The sequence below is a fragment of the Heliangelus exortis genome, chromosome 26, assembly GCF_036169615.1.
Source record: "Heliangelus exortis chromosome 26, bHelExo1.hap1, whole genome shotgun sequence".
In the NCBI taxonomy this organism is placed as follows: domain Eukaryota; kingdom Metazoa; phylum Chordata; class Aves; order Apodiformes; family Trochilidae; genus Heliangelus; species Heliangelus exortis.
In genome coordinates this window covers 279,056-294,810 of record NC_092447.1, presented here as the reverse complement: position 1 = coordinate 294,810, position 15,755 = coordinate 279,056, and the positions used below count along the sequence as shown (strand labels likewise).

Sequence of the window (15,755 nt, the reverse complement as noted above, 5' to 3'; positions counted from 1 at the left end):
TCGATTTCTTCTTGAGGGCTGAAAAGATACTGCCCCTGCGCTGCCACTGCTCTGGGATGACTGGGGAGCAGGAGCCACCAGTGGGGACCGTGGTGGGGTTTGGTGGTGAGGTGCTCACCGGGTCACCTTGGGAAGCCACTGGGTTGCTGCCTCTAAGGCCACAGGTGGCGGGGCTGGGTACGGGGCTGGGATAGGACAGGGACAGGCGAGGACAGGCAAGTGGTGCTGGTGAGGTAAACATTAACCTGCTGAGGCCCCTTGGTGCAGAGGGCACCATGGCCACTGCCAACGACAGGGCTGTCCTGCAGACCATATTCAACCCCAGCACCCCCTCTGGGGACATCCCCAGGCTGGATGAGGAGGAGGATGCCCAGGAGGAAGGTGAGGTGATGCTGTTGGAATCAGCAGTGGGGGTCCCCGTGCTGCCTCGGGGTGGCAGGCAGGGGGCTTCAAGGGTGGGCTGGGAGCAGCCCCTGCCTGTGGCTGGACCCCTGTACCCTCTGCTGGGACTGCAGAGTGGGCCATGGGGCTGCTCCCTGTGTGGTGTCCTGGTCCTAGAAGCCTCCCTCTGTTCTGCTGCAGTGGAAATCTTCGGGACAGAGGTGCTGGAGCAGGTCCGGGACCTGGAGCTGCAGGGTATCTCTGCTGCCGAGTCAGGAGATGTGAGCAGAGCGTTAGAGCGGTTCAGCGAGGCCATCTGCCTGCTGCCCGAGCGTGCCTCAGGCTACAACAACCGGGCCCAGGCCCTGCGCCTGCGGGGGGATGTGGCAGGTAAGCAGCCCAGGGGCAGGTGGCTCTGAGCCCCAGCAGCCCCTTGGTGCCCCTTGTCCACCCTGACACCCCACCCCCCTGACCAGGTGCCCTGCAGGACCTGGACACAGCCATCCGCCTGAGCCGGGGCCGCGGCCGTGCTGCCAGCCAGAGCCTCGTGCAGCGGGGCCTGATCCACCGGCTGCAGGGACATGAGGAGGAGGCACGGTGTGACTTCGAGCGGGCTGCACGCCTGGGCAGTGCCTTCGCCCGGCGCCAGCTGGTGCTGCTCAACCCCTACGCTGCCCTTTGCAACCAGATGCTCTGTGAGATGCTGGGGAAGCTGCGCAACCCTGGCAACATTCAGAGTGAGTGAGGTATGCCAGACAGTACTGTGCTCCTGGGGTGGCCCAGGTGGGCAGATCCTGGCCACTTGAGGAGGACAATCTCTGGTGCCAGAGAACCTGTTCCCCATTCCGCTGGTTCTCAGCCAGGGACGGGAAGTACCAATACGCTTCACTTTGTCTGGGCTCTGCTCTACCCCTAATAAACCTCCTTGTATCCCCAGCATTTGGGCTCTGGTTGTTGTGTGAGTCCCGTTGATGCACAGTCCCACGGGGAGGGGAAGTGGGGGTCACAGGAACAGCCATCCCTTTCCCAGCTGGGGGATCTCTGTCCGCTCTCCTGAGCACAGCGGCAGTGCCATGGCCAGCAGGACAGACCCTACTGCAGCAGCAGCTGCCTCAGCACCAGCCCCACTCAGGGATGGCAGCTGCAGGGGCCCAGTGTGAGGGACGCTCGCAGCTGCATCAGGACCGCCCCTGCGCCGCACGCAGGGCCCTTCGTGGTGGGGCCCAGGCGCAGAGCCGCACTGCGGGTTTGGCTGGTCGCGGCAGCGATGCTCCAGGTAAGGTGCAGCCTGGCCACATCCTCCAGCCCTGCTACATGCTGGGGGGGGCTGGGGACCCACCACTGGGACATTACTGTGTGCCAGCTCCAGCTGCTCTGTCAGTGTTGAGCAAGGCTGTGGGGCATCCCTGGAGCTGGTTGGGGGCTGACCCTGCCTGCCTGCTGCTGCTGCTTGGGCTTCATGCTCTCTGCTTGGCAGATAAGGTTGCAGCAGGGTCCAGCACATGGCAGTGGCTCTGTTGTCACAGGGGCTCTCTGACAGGGCTGGGGGAGCTGTGCCCCACCATTGACAAGCAGACACCAGCATTGCATCTGCTACTGGAGGAGGAGAGCTGTGCCAGGCCCTTCTGCTCCACCCTCACATGGTACCTTGATGATCAGAAGCAGGAGCTGAACCACTCAGAGCACTGTCAGCACCCTCACTACTCAGCACTACGACCATTAGCTCAGCTGTTCCATGACTGGCCTTGCCTCTTGGACAACTCACAACATCTCTGTGCTCCTCAACGTGCAGCATAAGGTCAGTGTTGCCAGCCCTGTTCAAGCCAGGGGTGTGGGGAGGGCACATGGGGTTGCTGCCTGGCCAGGCAGGACAGTGTCTCATCAGTCCTGCACAAATGCACTGAGTGCTCCTGGTGAGACTAATCATGCTCCTGGTGGTGCTGCCATCCCTACTGGCTGCCAGGCCCATCCCTCCTACCTGTCTCACTGCCTCTGTTTGTTGCCTAGATAGATCCTACGGGATCTTATCTACCAGGAGGCAGAGGGTGCTGGTTTCCTCCTGGTGTTCTCTCTACTGGTGCCAACCAGCATCATCCACATGGGCCAGAACTGGTGTGTGAGGGCCAACACCTCCCAGTTCCTCCTGGGGGCCACACAAAACCCAGGGCTGGCCAACCACTCAGCCCGCAACCTCCTGGGTAACTTCTCCATCAGTGCTGACAACAGCATGGGCGTCACCTCTGCCTCCCTCCTGCTCCCAGGTAAGTGTTGGGGGGGGTGGGTGCAGTGTGGCAGGCCTACAGAGAGGTACTGAGGGGGCTGTGCTGCCTGTGCAGGCCTGCTGGATGCTCGTGTGGAGCTGCCTTTCCTGAGCATTGCTCTTGGAGCCGCCCTGGCCCTGGGTGCCCTGCTCGGCCTGGGCTCCTGTGCTGTCTGCCTAGTGTGGGGCCAGGCCAAGACACTGCCCAGCACGGGGAGCAGCCCACACAGCCGCTGTTCCCGTTGCAGTGGCTTCCACCCACCACAGCCCTGGGGCACACATCCGCTCCGCCAGACCCGGTCCCTGCCTCCTGACCTGCACCTTGGGGACCTCACGTGGGAAGCTGAAGGTAAGAGCCCAAGATGATGGTGCAAGGAACCATGGGTCCTGCCTGAGCAAGGGCAAGATGTCCTGGTTCTCGCTGCTTTGCTTCCCTGTAGCTTCCCCCAAGGGGGTGGGAGCTGGTGCCAGGGGAGAAGACAGTGCCCTACTGGAGCTGGAGAACTCCCTGGTCCTCAACAAACTCGGTGAGGCAGATAAGAGGCCCTGATAGCTGTGCTGTGGGGACACCAACCTCTACAGCTGCCCCAAAAGGTGATGACAACAGGTTGCCTTTGACCTGCAGGTTTTGTCCAGCTCCCCACATCTGGGCGCATCTACAAAGTGCCCAGTGTGAGCAGTGATGAGATCTGGCTGTGAGACACGGCATGGTGCCCATGAGCCAGGGCTGCCCAGCAGCAGCGATGTGCCAGCTCCAGAGAAGCACAGCCCAGGGTGCCAACGCCATGCCAGGCACCCACCAGCCCCCAGCTCCACATTCAGGTATGTGCTGTGTCATTAGCCAAGGCATGTTTTATGTAGCCCATGCACTTTACGAATAGATTGTTATAAGCAAAATGCACCAGAGCTGTGTGCAGGCAGGCTATGCCAGCACTGTGGCTCCTCCCGGGCTGAGCACCAAGTTTGCCTGAGTGTGATGGTGCTCACCCTGCCCAAGCTGGAGCAGATGGCTGGCCAGGCAGCTCTGTCCCAACAGCAATAAAATAACCCCAAGTATCTGTGTGGTACCATGCTGGTTATTTCCCCTTGGTAGCAACAAAGGGGCTTGAGAATAGAAAAAGGGTCTCAATAACATGGGGCAGAGGAGATTCTAGATCCCCAGATCAGGCCTTGGAACATATAGGGCAGACTCAAGTATTGTGTTTGAGCCTGGAGTTTATTCACACTTGCTACAGCACTTGTAGTGTGTGCCTGAGGAGCCTCTGCTCTGCAGTTCCTATAGCATGGTGAGCCTCTTGTTGGGGAGAGCTGGTTTAATGCTGGCCTCCTGGGCACAAGTCAGAAATGGAGCAATTAATCAGCTTCTGCACTAACTGTGAACACCAGACTGGAACAGCAGGGAGGCCTCTCAGGTGCTGTGTGCTGCTTCCCAGGCTGCTTTGGTCACACCTCGATGTCCAGCAGCAGATAGTGCAAGAGGCAAAGCTTGACTGTGAACCTTCAAGTGAAGGTTAACACTTCCGTGTCTGCTGCTTGCAACGGTGGGTTGGAGGGTGAGCTCCCGCCCTTCTTCCCATCAGCCAATGGCTTGAAATGCTGCAAGGGAAGAATGAATTAGTGCATAGCTGATTCTCATTAATTAAAACGCAGCAAAGCCAGAGGCAAGGAGAAGCTTTGTGGTGCTTCCTGTAGGGTGAGCTGTGCCTGCCTGGAGCTGCTCACCTGTGAGTTCTTGAACTCTGAGTAGAGGGAGAAGAGGACGTGCAGGGGCTGGATCTGGCCCTTGTACACAGGGATGTCCAGGATGGCTACAGGCAAGAGCAAAGGAATGTGAAAGCACCCAGGCTGCACCTTGGGCTGTGAGGACCCTCCCACTGCCCAGGCCTTCACTTGATGAGGACTATGGTACAAGAGGCTGCTTCCTACTGAGGGCAGCAGGGAATGATCTCCTGCATCCAGAGACCTCCTGCTCTAAGTAAGACAGCACCAGACTAGCAGCACCTTGTGTCTCCAGCACAGCCCCCCACTTACCACATATCATGTTGATGTATTCAGCCAGATTGCAGTTCATCTCGGCCGTTGGGAGGCCCACCTGGAACAGAGGGGGCTGTCACCTAAGAGAGCATGTGTGGATCTCAAGACACTTGGGGCAGCAGCTGCTCCCTGCCTTCTCCCATGTGAGGAACAGCACAGAAGGACAAATCTCAACAGGCCAGGCTGCAGGCAAAGAGCTCAGAATGTAGCAGGAACCCACAGAGCCAACTACTTAACACTGGGAGAACATACCTTTCCCAAGAGCTCCTCAAATTCAGGTGACCATTCCTGCATCAGGCTCTCGATGTCAGGCATTGGCCTGGGAGGGAAGAACAAAACAAGACATTCAGGATCACAGGTGATAGTGCATCTCCCTCTGGAGAGATTTTGGCCTCACTGAGCTGCTGAACTACATGTGAGGCAGAGGTGAAGCCACAGCTCACCTGGTGTAATGGACTGTGGCAGGAGGTTTGCAGCGGTGCAGCTCACTGATACTGTCAATCCAGTCCTCGATGGCTTTGGGGTTCTTCTCTGCATTCTCCAAACACTTCACTTTGATCTGCTGCTAAAAGCAGAAATAGAAAGCTGGGAGCACTTTGTGGTATTTGTTTTGGGGCTTTTTTGCAAACCCTGTGTTTGCTCCTGACTGACCAAATGGTTTCTTTTTCTTAGTTGCACTAAACCAACTGATTTCTGCAGCTGGAAAACAACTCTGAGTGAACAACTAAGCAGAAACGGATTCTAAGTCTGCACTAAGACTGGCCAAAGCAAGGCTTTGGTCTGTTGCAGTGTAAAGTTACAGGTTACAGAAAAAGGTCAGTGTTTTGTGCCTTTCAAGCCAAGTTGTCAGTTGTGCTGCAACACTGCAGTGACACAGAGATGACAGTAAGGGTGAAAGGTGATGTTTTTGCTACAGCTAGTGGGCAATTGACTCACGGTGATGTTGTGCTGCTTGGAGTTCTCTGTCAGCCAAAGGGAGAGCACAGTGGGGTCTGACTGTTTGGTTGATGGCTCATCCAGGACCAACAGGCCCAGGTTATCAGGCTTGCCATCAGGACGGGGAACCTACGGATAAACACAGACACTGTTTCCTAGAGGATCCCAAAGCGGGGAAAATCAGGGCTGTTTCATACAGAGCCTTCCTATGGTTTAGAAAGCAGAACCTGAAAGGAAGAGGTAGGAGAATACTCTCTGGAAGGTGAGTTGTTAGTACAGTGCTACCTGAATACACAAGGTGCTGGTCATGGGAAAAGGCAGCCCTCCCCCCAAATTAGGAGTGTCCTGTTGGAGATGTGACTTCCCAGGGTTGTAGGATGGCGTCTGTGTCAGTGTAGGGCAGGGGTATTCATGGCATGGCAGCAGAGCAGCCCCTTCAGGCTGGTACAGAGGAAACTGGAGCACTTGTACCTTTAGGAACGCGTCAATGTCTCCAACAGCAGGAATAAATTCTGGAATGAAAGGCTGAAGTTTGGACTCAATCTCTATTGTTTTGGGAGTGTACCTGGCAAAAAACCACAATGCCACAGCAGGGGTGACTGTGAACTGTTCAGCAAAATTCGTCATGAAGGAGAGACGAGAGCGGGCTAAAACCCCTGCTGCTCACCTCTTGATGTACTCAAAGAGTTCTTTGATTTCTGAAGTCACTGGCAGGTAGTCATAATCTGCTAGATTGAAGTCACTACAGAAAGGAAGAGAAAGGTGGGCAAAGATTAACGCATGGCAGGTTCCTCAGGAGGAACCTGTCCAGCTGCACTGGACAGTCACAGAGAGCAGAAGGACAAGGTAGATCAGTCCTTTCTTACACAGTATTTTTTGTACATGAACACAACAGTGTTGAGCCATGGTTTACCCAAAGAAAGGCACAGGACTGTACTGATGACCATGACCATGCTCACCCTCGTGGGATTACAGGCACAGCAGTGGAGCTGAATGGCACCTGCCTAGTACTGGACCCCAGCTCCCAGCTCCTCACCCCTCCAGTGCAGCCCCGTGCTCCTCCGAGTCATCCTCCGAGTCGGTCTCGGATGAATCCTCCTCTTCCGAGTCATCGTCGTCCTCCTCCTCGCTGAGGGCGGTCGCGGGGGCCGAGCGGGCCGGGGCCGAGGGGGCGGCCACCTCCTTCTAGGTGAGAGCGACCCGGCCTCCTCACCGGGGCGCCTCACCGGGGCGCCTCACCGGGCCCCCATCCGGCCGCCAACCCCGCGCCTACCTTGTCGCCGCTGGCCTCCTCGTCGCTGCTGCGATCGGCCCCGCCGCCGCCAGCCCCAGGCAGCTCCGGTCGGCGAGACCTCCGGGGGCGGCCTGGAGAGAAGTCCCCGTCCGGTCTCCGCGCCGCGCCGCCCGCCTCCTCGGCCTCTGGCAGCTCCAGGCTCTCGTCGTACGGCTGGTTCTCTACCACACGTGTCTACGCAGAGAAGTGCGGTGAGTCGGAAGCCTCGGAAGCCTCGGCAGCCCCTGCCGCCCCCCCACGGCCCGCTCACCTCGAGCGCCCGCCGCTCCGCCATGCCGCCACGACGCCCCCCTGTCGCCATGGCGACGTACGCGCCTCGCCCTGCGCTCGGCCAGAGCGGCGCCAGCCGGAGCAGCGCCCCCTGGGGGAGGGGAGGTGGCTGCTGTCCGCCCCGCCCCGTGCGCCGTGCGTGACGCCGTTTCCGTCTGGGGACGTGGCTCGGCGCCGCCATCTTGTGGGGCTGTCTGAGGGGACGCGGAGAGCCCAGGGACCCAGCGCCCAGCCCACCTCCGTGCCGCCGCCGAAATGGTAAGGGAGAGCCTGGGGTGCAGCAGGGCTTGGGGGGGCTCCGGGCGGGGTCCCGGTGCGGCTGGTAGGCCCAGCTTTCAGGCAGGCCGGTGCCGGAACCCTGTGGCCTGGTGGGGCCCAGCCGAGCGCTGTGGCAGGCGGTTTTAAGATCCGGGCTGGCGGGGTGGGGGCCGGCAGCCCGCGGGGGGTGGCGGGGGACTCCCTGCCCTCAGGTGCCGCAGGGCGGCCAAGCGCCGCACGGAACCGCGAGGCATCCGCAACACCAGGGCCGGCGGCCGCAGCCCGAGGGGCCCGGCGGTGGGCTGGCCGTAAGGGTGGGCTGGGGAGTCAGGGCTGCTCCCTCTGGCGCTCTGTGCAGCCAGTCTGCGCTCAGGAGCGGTACAGGGGTAACGCCGGGAGCTTTCTCCTCCCAGCGCCTTGTCGCCCACCCTCGGTGCCGTCCGGCGGCCTTGGTGTTGCCTGTTCCTTTGCACATCCGAGTTATTGTTTCGGGGAGCACTGACAGGGAGGAGGTTTATTTCAGACCTGTGCTTCGGGGTCTGTTTGTCCCCAAGTTGTCAAGCTGCAGAGCGCCACGGCAGCCCAGAAGGAGCCTGGCTCTCTTACCAAGGGGTTAAGCTGTGAACTGAGATCTCTGAGAGTTTTTGCTCCTTGCTTGGTTGTTAGATAGCCTTTGGTTGGGGTTCTAAAGGATCCTAAGTTCAGAAACTGACTGACTGTGCTAGAGTTAGTTAAGGAGCTGATCTAAATGGCAAAGGAAGGATGAGAGGTAGTTAAGAACGAGAACACCTAGGCTGGAGATTGCCTTGTCATCTTTTTATTGTTTGTGTGATAACATCTCTTGATATGTCCAGGAGAGTTGTCCAAGTGCTGCCATTAATGTAGCTGTCAGTATTTGATTAATTTAGCTTTGTTGTAAACGTGGCATTGGGAAGAAATGCCATGTTTTAAAATAGTCCTGTATTTAGTTGTTACCTGGGACCAGACTGACAGGAAACCCAGTAACCCAGAGCCTCACTTAAAGCATTTGGGGGGTTTTGTCATACCTCTATGTGCATAGGAATAGGCTGATCTGCTGTGCGTGCCCAATGGGGTGATAGGGAGCTTTAATTCAGACTAACTCAAGAACAGAAACTGGAGAGGGAAAAGTAAGGGTGGATCTGCTCTGCTGGTGCTAGTCACAGAAAAAGACTTAAAATGTTGTTGAAGGAGAATAACATGATTGTGTGGTACCTGTGGAAGTGGAACATGTTGGGAAGCGATCTTTGCTTTGGGGGGCCCACAGCATGGCTGCGGGAGGCCCAGCTCACCAGCCCTCACCTTTCCCACAGGTGCTATTGGCAGCAGCCGTCTGCACGAAGGCAGGGAAGGCCATTGTCTCCCGGCAGTTTGTGGAGATGACCCGGACCCGGATCGAGGGGCTGCTGGCGGCCTTCCCAAAGCTGATGAACACAGGGAAGCAGCACACGTTCGTGGAGACGGAGAGTGTGCGATATGTCTACCAGCCAATGGAGAAGCTCTACATGGTGCTGATCACCACCAAGAATAGCAACATCCTGGAAGACCTAGAAACACTCCGACTCTTTTCCAGAGTGGTAAGGATCCAGGGGTGGTATGTGCACAGCCTGGAGCAGCGCTGTGGCCAGGGAGCCTGTTGGTGAGCTGGTGCTGAAGTGCTGCTTGCTTCCAACTTGATTTTCCAGAGTCTCTTGCTGACTTGGAAGTCAGCTTTGAAGTTTCGGTGGTGGTTTTCAGCTATATGCAAAAAAAAAAAAAAAAGAAAAAAAAAATCTGTTGCAGTTCAGCTGGTGAGACCAAAGGGACAATGTTGTAAATTTAGCATTGAAGGTTTTCTACGTTCTTAAGGTAACATCTATATTCCTTCTAAAAAGCCCCTGATGTTGATGTTGCAGCCTGTGGTTGTTGGAGGTACAGGGCTGCTTCATGTGTGTTTCTTTGTGCAGCTGTCCTCATGTAACCAAGGGGTCTCCAGGAAATTCACTGCCCCCAGGGTGTGTTTAGATTCTTCTGGGTTAGTGTTACCATGAGGCTGGGAGGTTGTACGAGTATTTTAGTGTAGAAAAACTAATAATGGCAAAACTTCATCTTGTTTTTCGGCAATGTGAAGTTAGGAAGAGCAGCCTAAGGGCATGCTGGTCTTGTGAAGGGTCTGCGAACAGTAGAGGAGTATGTTTACACAGCACTGCCCACAGATCTTCCTTTCAAATGTCCTCTTAACTAGATCCCTGAATACTGTCGAGCACTGGAGGAGAACGAGATCTCTGAGCACTGCTTCGACCTGATTTTTGCCTTTGATGAAATTGTTGCCCTGGGCTACCGTGAGAATGTAAATTTGGCACAAATCCGGACCTTCACCGAGATGGACTCACATGAGGAGAAGGTGTTCCGAGCAGTCCGAGAGGTGAGTGGTAATCCTGCCAGCCTTGTGCTAGGGGCCCTGTCTGGGAAAATTGGTTTTTTGCACACAGCTGGGACTCTGTTTTGATAGGTTCATACCATGATTTAGCTTATTGCTTTTTCCTTCACAAAGTGTTCACGAGGAAAGACACTTGGCTCCTCTGCAGACAGAGACTGAGGTTGCAAAGCTCACCCAGCCTTGTCTTTTGGTTCAGACTCAGGAGCGCGAGGCCAAAGCCGAGATGCGCCGTAAAGCGAAGGAGTTGCAGCAAGCTAGGAGGGATGCGGAGAGGCAAGGCAAGAAGGCCCCTGGATTTGGTGGCTTTGGTAGCTCAGCCGTCTCGGGGAGCACAACAGCGGCCATGATCACAGAGACCATCATTGAAACTGAAAAGCCCAAGGTGGCACCAGCACCTGCCAGGTAAAAGGAGATCCCAGCTACTGGTAATATTTGGAGCAGAATCCAGATGTAAATTATAACAGAGCATGTGTTCTCCCCCCAGAAAAAAGAAAAGGTTGGGATAGTTGGGTTACATAACGAGGAAGGAGGAATCTATTGCCATGAGTGGATTTGGGAGACTCTTGTGCCTTTCATTTAGGCCTTCAGGTCCCAGTAAAGCCTTGAAGCTTGGCGCTAAGGGAAAGGAGGTGGACAACTTTGTGGACAAGCTGAAATCAGAAGGAGAAAATATCATGGCTTCTGTAGGCAAGCGCTCCACAGAAGCAGCCAAAGTCCTTGCTCCTCCTGTTAACATGGAGAGGTGGGTATTGCACAGCTCTCCCCTGGTATCTCACCTTGCTTGTTAGATGCCAAGCGTAGGACTTGAGATCCCTGCTTTTCTTCTGTCCCATCTAGTGTGCACATGAAAATAGAGGAGAAAATTTCCTTGACTTGCGGCCGTGATGGGGGGCTGCAGAACATGGAGCTGCACGGCATCATCATGCTGCACATTTCTGATGACAAATTTGCACGGATTCGCCTGCATGTAGAAAATGAAGACAAGAGGGGAGTGCAGCTACAGGTAAAGCCTGTTGGGTGTGCCATGATGCTGAGCATGCTTTTGCTGCTCTGTGGCCAAAATACAGGGAACACTTGCGTATGCAACTGTCCTATATCCTTGTTTGAGCTTTCTCATCCAAGTGTGTTGATACTGGGAGCAGCCAATGCAGAGGCTGCCAGAACAAGTGCAGGGCCAACTCATGCTCTAAAGACTGAAGTTCACTTGAGGAACCCAGTCTCGTGCACTCACCTTCTTGCCCTTACAGCCATATCTGTCCTGTCACAGGCATTTGCGTGATGACTTCTCTGCCTGGACTTTGCAGCAGCCTGCAGTGTTTCTTGGTGCAGCTTCAGTTGTGGCTCTGGAGTATTGCCATAAACTTTTCCTGTGGCTGTCAGGGGCTGATTTGACACCTAGAACAGCACCTGTTTGCTCTTGGGGCTGCTCTTAAGCCCTTGACAGCAAGAGCAACTCAGAAGATTCTCGAGAGATTTGTGCTGCCCTTTCTCCCCTCTGTATGACCTCACTGACCCCTGTTGATGGTCCTGCTTGATATTCACTCACCTGCTCCCTCCTGCTCCTCACCTAGACCTTGTCTGTACATCATACAGGCAGGTTCCTTGTCAGCACATCTCCTGAGCACATTCCTAACCATGCTCCCACGTGTGCTGCTTTGGGTGGAAAGCAAGATCAAATCCAGGGCTGACTCATGCCTGTCAAGTGTCATTTGAATGTTGGCTTGCAAAAATCTGCCTCTAAAAAGGGAATATTTAAATGGTGTTTGGCTGCTGACATATATGTGTATGCATGTATTAAGGTTGCTGAGGGAAGTAGGATTTTTGTGGTCTCAGGATGTTGTTCCCAGCAGGACTCGGTTGTTTTTTCTTGAAGATAAATGTCCGTTGTGAGTTTCAGGACTTGGAGATGTTAAGAGTTGCTGAAGTTGTTCTGTCAGTACCAGCCAAGGATGTCCATTGCTGTAGCCTCTGTAGAAATAGCAGTGGTGTGTGTTGCTCTTAGATCAGCATTTTCTGGTGGGAATCCCAGGAAGATAAGCAGGGTGTGCTTCAGTTGGGCTTCTGGGCCAGGAGCAACACTGATGTGTGTTTTGTCAAGGAACATGTTCTGGGAAGCCATTATCTGTAAGGCCCTGTCTCGTTAGACCCTGTGTTACCTACATACCATTCTTAGAGCTACAGCTTGGGTGTGCATTCCCCTTTCAGACTCACCCCAACGTGGACAAAAAGCTCTTCACTGCAGAGTCACAGATCGGTCTGAAGAACCCAGAAAAGTCATTCCCTATCAATAGCGACGTGGGCGTGCTGAAGTGGAGGTTGCAAACAACGGAGGAGTCCTTCATTCCATTGACAAGTAAGTGCCAGGGGGCTCAGGTAGATAGTTGTTTGTCTGTGCCCTGATGGCTCGTGGCCTGCCTTGCAGCAGCTGGGCCACACTTGTGAGATGTCACATGTCTTCTGTGGGACACTACCCGTTCTCAGCAGTGTGTGTTTTCTGTAACACCTGTGAAGAAAACAAAAGGATTTTGTTAAAATCACGGTTTCTTGGGGATAACCATGTGCCATCCCATGTAAGTGTTTTCCACATAGCAAGTCTGCCTTGCTCAGCTGGCTTATTCTGTGCCCTCAGTTAACTGCTGGCCATCAGAAAGTGGGAACAATTGTGATGTCAACATCGAATATGAGTTGCAGGAGGAGTGTCTAGAGCTGAACGACGTTGTCATCACCATCCCCTTGCCGTGAGTAATGCTCCTTGTCCGGGCAGTCCTGACAAGTGTAGTACTTGATCCCTTGGCTTAGGGAACCTCTCCCTGGTTTCAGTCTGGCCACGCTAATGGGCTCAACAAATGTTTTGGTAGCTCTGTGCAGGTTGTCTCATATAGCTTCTCACTGTCTGCTCTAGGTCTGGTGTGGGTGCCCCAGTGATTGGGGAGATCGATGGTGAGTATCGCCATGACAGTCGGAGAAACCTCCTTGAGTGGTGCCTGCCAGTGATAGATGCCAAAAACAAGAGCGGCAGCCTGGAGTTCAGCATAGCGGGGCAGCCCAATGACTTCTTCCCTGTGCAGGTCTCCTTTGTCTCCAAAAAAAATTATTGCAACATACAGGTACGGTCACTGCTGCCACCATGATGTCACTCTTGCCTCTTTCAAGGTGCCTTTTGATTTCTCAGAGTGTGCCTGTGCTTTCAGTTGTGCCTTTGTGTCTGAGTAATGATGAATTCCCTTCAGACTTTGTTAGAGAATCCATTGCTCTTATCTGAGCTGAATGCTTCTGGGCACATCCCTGCTGAGCTGGAGATTGCAACTGGTGCTTAACTCCTGGCAAGACATAGTTACCGCAAAGAATCCTTTCCCTGTTTTCAGGTTTCCTGAGAACAAAGCTCTTCCATTCGGGGCTGACGCATGGTTTGAGGGTGCTGGGTTGATGGTGTCCTCATGACCATTCTGATGGGAAGGCATTGCAGCATTCCCTGCTCAGCTAATTCTGCCCCTTATTACTCTCTGCAGGTTACCAAAGTGACCCAGGTAGACGGGAACAGCCCTGTGAGGTTTTCTATTGAAACCACCTTCCTGGTGGACAAGTACGAAATCCTGTAATGCCAGCTCTGGGGAATTGCAAAGGAAGAAATTTTTAAATTAAAAAAACAACCAAACAAACAAAAAAAAAACCCACAAAAAAAGAAAAAAACACAAGAAAAAGAGGCCGAATGTTGGAAGCTCTGCAGCCCCCTCTCTGCTCGGACACGTGGCTCTGTCTGCCATCTATGGTGTTCCTGGGTCACAGACATTGCTGGTAGAGAATTGATGCACTCATGCGGGGAAAGGCCACAAACTTCTTCAGCACATTTTACCAGCCCACAGAAGAGCAAAATCTTAGTGGAGAACCTGGCCTTGACATGTCCCTTTCTCTCCTGAAGACACCTGGAGCTGAGTTCCAGCACTCAACTTACACCGTTCCCTGTCCTTCCAGGAAGACCCACTTGCTGGTGCTGCTGGTTTGATTTCTTGGCCTTCACCTTGTTCCTGCAGATGAATGCAGGCAGTGAGATAGTGTGCACAGGGATGCCTCGGTTCTGAAGGTGGGAAGTTGTGAGGTGGGGAAGAGGAAGTCGGGGTTTGGTCCTTGGGCCCCACATGGTTTCTGCTGTCTCATCAGCCCTGTGGGACAGTGGTGGCCCCACACCTGGCTCTGCCACAGCTGCTTGGGGGTAGTTGAAGTAGGTTAGAGTCAGCCCCATGTCCTTCCCAGGGCCTTTTCAGTGCCTTGAGGGGCTGAAGGCTTCATCTGCTTGGGTACAAGAAGCTGAGACTGAGTGCTTCGGCCTGTGTGCTAGGACCTGTCCCAGACCTGTCCTTTCTCAGCACTTGTGAAGGGAGGGGAAGAAAACACTGGTTTCCAGAAAAGATGGGGTTGCTCCAAGTGCCAGAGCCATTCCTCCTCACAAGCGTCAGTTTGCCTCATCTCACACACTTGTGCTCCACTGAAAACTCATCTCACCTGCCCAGCTCTGGGCGTGTCCCCAACAGCACATGGGAGCACTGGCTTCTGCTGCGGGTCTTGAGCATTACAGGGGGAAAGAAAATGCTCAAAAAACCCTGCATGCTGTGCTCCCAAGAGCCCTTCTGTCGGTTCCTGTGAAGTCCTGCCAAAGAAGTTCGTAGTCTCTCCTCCGTCAGTGAAGAAATGGCCCAGTCCTGGGAGGGCAGGAGAGCAAACCCTGTTCCCTAGCAAAGTAGGTGATGAATCCTATTAACTCGGTCCTCTTCCAGAGCTGCTTGTCTGTATGATTTTAAAATGGAGTCCAGGTTAGTTCAAGCATCTGAGGAGATTTTGGGGTTTCTTTTTTTTCCTGGAATTTGTGGGAGGGTGATGTTTAAATCGAGCCGTACTCCCCCCTTTTTGTAACCTCTGTTCGATACTGGCATAGGCACATTCCAGTGTACACAGAATTCCCATCTTTAATCAATAAAGAGTATTGTCAAAGGCATCGTCTGAGGGTCGTGGGCTGACGCGGGAGCCGGTGGGGTCCGCCCCGTCCCCCCGCCCCTTTCTCTGCCCCGTGGGGCGGGACGAGGCCGGCGCCGGGGCGGGACCGGCGGAGGAGCCCGGGACGAGGCTGCGGGACCAGCGGAGCGGAGGTGAGAGTCGGAAAGGAGAGCACCGGTAAGGGCGGGCGGTGGGACCCAGTCCTGCTTCTGGCAACCCCTGCCTTCGGGGCCGGGCCGGGGGTGGCCTTCGGGTACACCCCACTGGGAGGGGATCTGCGGGATCTGCGCTGCTGCGGGCGTCCCAGCTGGTCTGCTTGAGGCGGGCTCCCTCCTGGGGAGCTCTTCAGGAGGGGTGAGGAGGTGTGTGCAAGCAGGAGAAGATGACACCTTCACCTGTCCTAGTACAGGGCTTTGGTGGGGGCGTGTGGGTGGGCTTGGCACCAGAGTGGGTCTGCTGCAGTGAGCACATTGGGTTTGGGAGTCCCACCTGGGAGATTCCACGTCCCAAATGAGAGAGTTGACCATGCCAAATCCCGATGCCACTCCCGGGCAGCTGTAGAGAGATGGTGCTTGTCCCCAGGCTGCCCCACAGTCCCTGACGCCTCTGGGGGAGCCTGGGAACAGCACTGGCCTGGCCAGACCATGCTCTGCGCCTTGTTTATTCCCAGCTTCCTGACACATTCTCCCCATGGCCCTTTTGGCCACTGCCAGAAACCCCGAAGAATTTGGCAGCCACAGAAAGGATCCAGCTGCTGCACCCAAGAGCTGCTGGACCTCCTGCCCCTGCAGCTGCCCTTCGAGCCCCCAGCCCTCCCAGGCCTCTGGTGGGGGCTGCTGTGGGGCAGATGGAGGAATTTGAGAGATATATAGATGTGGTGCTGAGGCATGTGGTTC

At 55.1% G+C, this 15,755-nt stretch overlaps 4 protein-coding genes across 5 annotated transcripts; 3 read left to right on the top strand and 1 right to left on the bottom strand.

Annotated features, from left to right (window-relative positions):
* Positions 1-221: 221 nt before the first annotated feature.
* TTC36 (tetratricopeptide repeat domain 36) lies at positions 222-1,320 on the top strand. Its single transcript, XM_071726776.1, has 3 exons — positions 222-381; positions 583-771; positions 858-1,320. The coding sequence occupies exons 1-3, from the start codon at positions 276-278 to the stop codon at positions 1,124-1,126; spliced, it is 564 nt and encodes a 187-aa protein (XP_071582877.1). The 5' UTR covers positions 222-275; the 3' UTR covers positions 1,127-1,320.
* Positions 1,321-2,117: 797 nt separating this feature from the next.
* TMEM25 (transmembrane protein 25) lies at positions 2,118-3,697 on the top strand. 2 transcript variants are annotated; one of them, XM_071726774.1, is made up of 5 exons: positions 2,118-2,179; positions 2,389-2,642; positions 2,718-2,990; positions 3,082-3,168; positions 3,267-3,697. In XM_071726774.1, the coding sequence occupies exons 2-5, from the start codon at positions 2,480-2,482 to the stop codon at positions 3,338-3,340; spliced, it is 597 nt and encodes a 198-aa protein (XP_071582875.1). In that variant the 5' UTR covers positions 2,118-2,179; positions 2,389-2,479; the 3' UTR covers positions 3,341-3,697. The 2 variants fall into 2 exon arrangements, with proteins under 2 accessions (XP_071582875.1, XP_071582876.1); XM_071726775.1 differs by lacking the exon at positions 2,118-2,179 and having other exon boundaries at positions 2,181-2,642; positions 2,823-2,990.
* Positions 3,698-3,838: 141 nt separating this feature from the next.
* Positions 3,839-7,356, bottom strand: IFT46 (intraflagellar transport 46). The gene is made up of 11 exons (XM_071726780.1): positions 7,156-7,356; positions 6,885-7,079; positions 6,648-6,790; positions 6,279-6,353; positions 6,083-6,176; positions 5,612-5,740; positions 5,119-5,240; positions 4,928-4,994; positions 4,673-4,733; positions 4,364-4,449; positions 3,839-4,237 (listed from the first exon to the last, which is right to left on the bottom strand). Exons 1-11 carry the CDS (start codon positions 7,354-7,356, stop codon positions 4,142-4,144), a joined length of 1,269 nt encoding a protein of 422 aa, XP_071582881.1. The 3' UTR covers positions 3,839-4,141.
* Positions 7,319-14,860, top strand: ARCN1 (archain 1). The gene is made up of 10 exons (XM_071726767.1): positions 7,319-7,433; positions 8,765-9,028; positions 9,676-9,855; positions 10,067-10,272; positions 10,451-10,612; positions 10,708-10,873; positions 12,076-12,223; positions 12,500-12,608; positions 12,773-12,977; positions 13,380-14,860. Exons 1-10 carry the CDS (start codon positions 7,431-7,433, stop codon positions 13,467-13,469), a joined length of 1,533 nt encoding a protein of 510 aa, XP_071582868.1. The 5' UTR covers positions 7,319-7,430; the 3' UTR covers positions 13,470-14,860.
* Positions 14,861-15,755: the final 895 nt, after the last annotated feature.